Raw genomic sequence first — 7,500 nt, 5'->3', positions numbered from 1 at the left:
TTTTAATTTGACTAAACATTTTTCAGAGAGGGCGTATCCTGCAACTCCACAAAGACCAAGAAAAGGCATCAGTTCAGTTTTTGGAGGATGAGACTGTAATTATGAAGCTGCACTATGATGACATCTGCGAATATGTGTCATGAAACTGACAAATGTAACTAGGGTTTCTATTCAAGTTCTATTTTATTACAAAACATTGCATAAAAAAATATTTTGTATATATTTTAAAAAAAGGATGATAATAAAAATGAACAAGTAAAATCTCTTTTACTTATAAATTATTTGCCTGTACATTTAATATATACTGCTAGTTGTCACAAATTATTTACACACGTCTGACATACAGCTTCTGATGGGTGTTACATACTGAAGTCTGTCATAACCAAAATGAAAAGTACCATAAAGTTCATTTTATTGTTAAACTATTCCAAAGTTGGTGAGGAGAATTGCCAAGAAAAAAACACAGGTGAATTTTCTTGGAATCTACTGCATCCAGTGGAACCTTGTACCATAACGGGATGGCCGAGAGGGAACTTCAGGCAGAGGTTCTGGAGCATCGGGGAACTCAAGAGGTGCCTCCTCAGCTGGCTTTGGCCTTTTCAGAAGAGAAAAAGGAAAAGGTTTCATAAATGTATCCACACTGGTGATCAAATAATCTTTGACATAATTTGTCTGTGCATACATATCAAGGAAGGAAGGAAAAATTATTACATTTTTATTCATTATAAACATGTGAAAACTTTATGAAGATGGAAGCCTTACCTTGCTGTGTCAACAATCTTGGGCCTACAGAAATATCCAAATTCTGGCCGCTCAATTTCAAGGTTATCAAGGACACACTTATCATAGATGGACTGGGTGTTGCGACAACTGAAAAGAAAACAACATTATGATAAGAACAAACTGTATTAGACAAATTGGTAAAATTTTTGATCATATAATTTTTTTGGATATAAACCCATTTATTTCTGATGGTACATATATTCATCAATAATTAGCTTGATTTATTGCTAATGATAAAAATGCACATTTTGAGCAATGTAAAAGTCACAAGGCAGACAGTTTGTTGAACTAATATTCTTTATGTTATAAATGACATGTCTTGTATTTTCACTATTATGACAAATAAATTTTGTGGTTCTAGCAATGATTATTTAAATTTCAGAAAAAAGTTATATATTTTTCTTTAATGTGATGGTGGGAAAGTTGTTTCACATCCAGTTACATTTATGTAATACACTTGATATATATAACAATAAAACAATACTACTAATTAATGTTTTTTTACATATAAATTAAATAGATCAGCCTATGAAGGCTATACTTGTGTTTATTTATATACAAATCAAAATATTTTGCCATTTTATCAACAAATTGCCAGCAATATTCAGAATGTCACTGGGAGTGTGCACATGTGCCTCATGCTCCTTATCTGTAGATGACATATAGGGACTTGAATTTAATACTGACTGTGTGTCAGAGGGAGATGTCAGCAATAAATAAAAGAAAAAGTATAATAATATAAGTGACATATGTGAATATAGTGATTTTAGCATAAATGAAAAATGGCAGAGGAGGAGGCTACCCACTTACACACAGGGATGAGTGGCTGTGCCCAATATAAACAAAGTTCAGACCACTTGTGCAACTTTTTAGATTTTCTTTATCAATATTACCTTCTTAACCCATTGCGTACGGGTGTTATGACATACATGACGTAGGATCTTTGGCCTGACAACGGGCGTCATGACGTACATTTGAACGTCGGGGGATTTGAGAAACTTTGGCTATTTTATTATTGTACTATGAAAAAGGATGATGGATACTACAGTCATAATTACTATAAATTCGTAATATGTGCTAGCTTAACGTCCAAAACCTAGATGGGCACCACTTTTTCCTAGCACACCAGCAGGAGAGAGAGCCTTGAATGGCACCCATCCAACGGTCTCTAGCAAGCACAGTCTGTATAGCGCGATGGCACACACTAATTGATGAACCTTGCTCTAAGTACCGCCGATGAAAGATGTGGGCAGAAGGCAAAACGAGAAGAGAAGGTGACTCAATCAATACCCAGTGTCTAAAATGTGCTCCTGTGCCAATATGGATGCCTTTCACTGTGGAACTCACAGTCACAAGCACAGGTTTCATTCCTCTTCCCAATCTCTTCTTGTCATCTTTATTGTAGTGGGTTATATGTTTCGTATTCGTTCATGACAGCACAAAAATACGAAAAATTAAAGTTGCCTTTTGTCACATTGAGTATAAAGAAAATAATGAGCTAATATGGATAATATACTACAATTTTAGTCTACTGCAGCACTGACAGAGCCTGTCACATGGCACATATAAGTCTCTAAGCTCAATAAAACACACAAAAAAATAAAACACAAAAAACAATCTAGTTTTACAATGAATGACTGAAAGAGAGTGGGATGATTCAAATTATATTTCTTCAAGCGGTCTCTCTCTAAAATAAAACCTATCCTGGAGGCTGGGCAAGCAAATTTATCTCCGTCTGCAATGGGTTAAAATATATTTCTCAAGAACTGCTGGCCCTTTGTAAAATCTCCAAGCAATGATTAGAAGTCCTATGATAGTCAACTGAATGTTTTCTTTTTTTCTTTTTTTGACATTTGATTCAAGCTAGCTCATTTGAGCTTAACCTATAGAAAACGTGGAAGCTTTCCCCCCCCTTACTTTTTTTTCCTGTCCATAGTATGTAAGAAGTGTGAAGAAGCAATTCTGGTTCTGTTTGTTAAGTTTCTTCCAGCCAAACCCATCCCCATTCCCCTATCTCCTTGCATCCATTTGTCTCCCTGAGCCTTCTGGTGCCTTTTTTGATGATTAGTAAATGAATGTAGTAAATTAAGAATTTTCATGATTATGTTATGTACATCCCACATAACCTCTCTATTGTCTCATACCCTTTGTAACCCTTGTCTCCCTGAAACTACCAAAAAAAAAAAAAAAAAAAAAAAAAAGGATGTTTTGGGTGAAGTTGACAAATTGTAGTCTTTAATGGTTCAATAAACTGGAAAAGCTGCTTTTGGAAAAGGAATTGCCCCGGTGGAAAACCTAACACCAATACACTGCCATAATGACAATGAAAACTTTATTTCTAGTGGATCTTTAACCCATTCACAGCCGGGGCCGTTCCGGCTTTACGCGGTCGCAATACCAGGGTTCTCATGCATAAGCCTAATGCCTCGAGATTCTCGGGCGCACAAGCCGCGAGCCTGGGTTGCCCACTCGCTCTACCCGAGCGCGCGGCTTCCCCTCATAGCTCGTCCAAGGCGTCTGACACGAAAACCACAATACGTGCTATCACGTCAACCGGCGTGAATGGGTTAAATAAAGCTTGATTATATAAATGTCGGCTTGTAGTGATTTATTAAAAAAGTGAAATAATAAACAAAATAATGGAGTCTGATATGGATAACTAACTTGATGTTCACTGTAGTAAATTACAAGGCAATAAATAAGATTTATTCTGTACTGTAGAGATTCTTGTAAGTAAAAAGTTACAAACTACATGGAGGAAAGAACTGCACTAAATCACCTGGCTTGGACACAATACCTAATAATACTATATCTGTTTTAGTTTGAAATAAGTCATTCATGAAATAATAGATGGAAATAGGAAAAGCTAATCCTACAGAAGCCTTGCAAGTACAATCATAAGAACCTCAAACCAGATGTAATACATTCCCTCATTTGAGACAGAGTGCTTTACTTAGTGTACTCTTCATCTGCAAAATGTTTCCAGGAATGAGACTGATACATATAATCAAAATGAATGTATCTTTGATTGATAGCATACAATTCTGAATTCTGGTCAATCAGGCCAGATATCTGTCAGTACTTTGTATATGGCTAACCATAATATTCACAATCCTAGCATGTATGCAACATTCAAAAAATAAAATTGTTGTTTTTATCAATTACTATTTTTTTCTACAATTACCATTTAATGATTTCATTATTTGGGATGCCTATATCTATCAACATTCTTCTATATTCTCCCCTCATAATTAATTACCCTAATTCAAATGTCATTTTTTTCAGTTTTGCATGCAAGTTAAGCTTTTGGTCAAGGTATATGTTGCCAAATGGTGCCTAGGAGTACTGGAGCACAATCTGGTATCTCACTAGAAAAGAGTAATGACATATTGAAAGAATTACTATAATAGTAATGATTTTGATGGTGATAATGATACCACTGATAATAATGATAGCAATAATCAAGATAGGCACAGTAATTTATCACCTGGCCAGAGAAAAACCATGACATGGTGTCCACGTCACCAGTGGGAAGAAAAACTAATCCACGGCATGAATCTCACATCTGTCATTAACCCGTTAACGACAGGTGACAAGATATCACGTCAAGTGGTGGCAGAACCAGCTGCTAGGGTCGGGATATTTCGTCTTGGCTATTCTCCTGGCCAGTGTGCCGGGTGATCGGGTGTGTAGTGATTGGCCGTGATCAGTGCGGACGAATAGCCCAAGGCGTCAGCCTTGTGTTTGAAATATCCCGGCGTTTTGACCATTTGGAGCCAAAACAGCCCCGTTAGCAATGAATTAAGAGGTTGCTATCATTGTAAGCTTAAACACACTGAATACCAGCCACAACCAGTGTCTTAACATATGCCAGCCTGAGAGGGTATGCTTTGGAAACATTAGCAGCCAGGAAAAGGTTAATACAGTGATACTGATTCTAAAAGAGTGCTCTGTAGACCTCGGAGCTCTGTATATTGTGTAGTTTGTTTGACTGAAATAATAAAGTTCCTTACTGGCGGAATCCAAGGTCCTTGGAGGACTTGTCTAAGCAGTTGGAGTACTGGGTAAATTCTTCCAAGCAACTCTTCTTTATCTTACGGAAGAAATCAAGAGAACAGGTAGTCACAGCCTTTCCCTCTGCGATGCACTTGCGAGGATCTTTCTCTTCATCACGGCACAGCATGAATTCCTGAGAATATAAATAAATTCTTTGAGTACAAAATTGTTATATGTATTATGAGAAAGATCTAAAGTGAACTACATCCTTAGGTGTAGATAAATATGGTATTTTATAAAACACATGATGGCTATATATTATCATCATACACTGGCAATTATGATATTCTCACATCAAAACAACTACAGTATTTTACAGAAATTTTCTAAACAAAACCACAGATAAAAAGTACAAGGATTGGTAGAAGATGGCCACACTAAAACTAGCACATGTATATAAAAGAGTTTATAAAATAATAAATATCACTTTCTTAATACAATTTTAATACATTGTTTTATGAGGTAAAGTCAGCACTAGAGAATGAATGTGTACTGAATGAAGGAAACAGATTGAAGTCACATCATGTTTGTCTATATTTTCTTTTTTTAATTGCAATTATTGCTCATGATTAAAACATCTGTCAACTGTGGTGAGATAACACAACTTGCAAGCATTTACTGAATATTACTGTGTACAGTTAAATGAAAGCTTATATATACATTATACAGTGCTGCCTTGAAATTATGCCTAAATTTCCTGAATTATATTACACTAGCAAAGTGAAAATAAAACACAGACAGGATATTTTTCATCTATATTTCCATTGTTAATTAACCCATTGCCGACGGGGGATAGATTTGCTTACACAGGCTCCAGGATGAGTTTTATTTCTGATCGAGGCAGCTTCTGCAACATAATTTGATTTTTCCCACTCCCTTTTAGTCACTCATTGTAGAGCTAGAGACATTTTTGTGTTTTGTTTTTTTTGTGTGTTTTACTATTTTTAGAAATTTATATCTGTCATATCATAGGCTCCATCAATTCTGCAGTTGACTAAAATTGTAGTTCAGGGTCCATATCAACTCATTTTTTTCTTTACACTCAATGTGATAGAAGTATTACTGTTTTAGGGGGGACAAAAAAACAACTTTATTTTTTCGTATTTCTGTGCTGTCACGAAAATACACGAAACTTATAACCATCCAAAATGAAGAGGTTGGGAAGAGGAAGGAAACTTGTGCTTTTGACAATGAGTGCCACAATAAAAGGCATCCATACTGACACAGGGTCACATTGTATGCATTGGGTATGGTGTGAGTCACCTTCCTCCTCTCGTTCTGTCTGCACATCTTTCATCTGCGGTACTTTAGAGCAAGAGGTCGGGAACTTGCGATGTGCCATCACTCTACAGAGATAGTGCTTGCTAGAGACCGTAGATGGGTGCCATTCAAGGCTCTCTCTCCTGCTGGTGCTAGAAGAAAGTGGTGCCATCTAGGTTTTGTAAGTGAGTTGAAAACCATTTTGCTTATTATTACGGCTTTTATAATAATTATGACTGCAATTGTCAACATCACTCACTCATTACTTATAGTACAATAAAATAACATAGTGATCCAGAATCCCCGAACGCCATGACGCCCATTGTCAGGCAAGAGCTCCTGCATCATGTATGACAAAAAAACACGTCATCCGTCGTTAACGGGTTAAAAATAATTAAGTTAATCAATACATAAATATAAAATATGTGGGACCTATTCTAACACCTGAAGATAATAAAAGTTGTACTTGTGTGTGTTTGAAAACAACATGCTATTGAGACAAAATAAACACCTTGATGGTCATATTTGCATACAAACAACAACCAATCAGAACTAGCCTTAGACCAATTGTCAAGTCAAAGTAATGACCATCTGAGAGAGAGAGAGAGAGAGAGAGAGAGAGAGAGAGAGAGAGAGAGAGAGAGAGAGAGAGAGAGAGAGAGAGAGAGAGAGAGAGAGAGAGAGAGAGAGAGGAGGATGGGGGAGAGAGGGAGGGAGAGGGGGAGGGAGAGAGGGAGGGAGAGGGAGAGGGAGAGAGGGAGGGAGAGGGGGAAGGGTGAGAGAGAGAGGGAGAGGGGGGGGGAGAGAGGGAGGGGTGAGAGAGAGAGAGAGAGAGAGAGAGAGAGAGAGAGAGAGAGAGAGAGAGAGAGAGAGAGAGAGAGAGAGAGAGAGAGAGAGAGAGAGAGAGACATGTATTTATGTGTAAATAATGTTGATTTCCATAGAGATTGTAATTCCTTAATTAGTATTGTTTATCCTTATTGCTTCTTGTCCCATTCAGTAAACAAATGTAAGAATGACACACTTCTACACAAAACATAATGGTGTGTAGTAATCTAAGCAGTGAAAAATCTGATATTTGATATTGTTAATTTGCAGTTATTTGTTATTTGCACATTTCATAGAAAAAGGCTGTAGAAGTGTTGCTAATCATAAATTTTATTAATTATGAAATTTTGAAACTTATCCCTGTCCAGTTCTCTTTCTATGAAGATAAGAATTTACAAAAATATATCAAGGTGTCTAACATCTAGGAATTGGACCACACAACGTAACAAAGTAGCCTCCGTATTTTGGACTCCTTAAAGGGCCAACACAATTCTCCTCATATATTTGGTAAGATAGAGCCTGGCTATGTTTCCTACTTGATGATGAATTGCTAAGGTGGCTGACAAGCTAGGC

General features: G+C 36.7%; 2 protein-coding genes across 2 annotated transcripts in view; one reads left to right on the top strand and one right to left on the bottom strand.

The window, feature by feature from the left end:
• LOC122262068 (uncharacterized) overlaps positions 1 to 261 on the top strand; it is a 9,534-nt gene extending 9,273 nt beyond the window's left edge. Inside the window, exon 9 of the mRNA XM_043029990.2 lies at positions 27 to 261. Within this exon, the coding sequence (XP_042885924.2) occupies positions 27 to 143 (117 nt within the window). The 3' untranslated portion in view covers positions 144 to 261. The remainder of the gene's footprint in view (positions 1 to 26) is intronic.
• The window catches only part of ND-19 (NADH dehydrogenase [ubiquinone] 1 alpha subcomplex subunit 8), a 7,877-nt gene continuing 630 nt past the window's right edge, over positions 254 to 7,500 (bottom strand). Inside the window, exons 2-4 of the mRNA XM_043029994.2 lie at positions 4,797 to 4,972; positions 763 to 870; positions 254 to 595 (exon numbers count right to left, since the gene is read on the bottom strand). Of these exons, the coding sequence (XP_042885928.2) occupies positions 484 to 595; positions 763 to 870; positions 4,797 to 4,972 (396 nt within the window). The 3' untranslated portion in view covers positions 254 to 483. The remainder of the gene's footprint in view (positions 596 to 762; positions 871 to 4,796; positions 4,973 to 7,500) is intronic.

Source organism: Penaeus japonicus, unplaced genomic scaffold, assembly GCF_977035675.1.
Source record: "Penaeus japonicus unplaced genomic scaffold, GWHDUDI00000001_assembly GWHDUDI00000023, whole genome shotgun sequence".
NCBI classification, from domain to species: Eukaryota; Metazoa; Arthropoda; class Malacostraca; order Decapoda; family Penaeidae; genus Penaeus; species Penaeus japonicus.
This window is presented reverse-complemented; position numbering and strand designations above follow the sequence as displayed.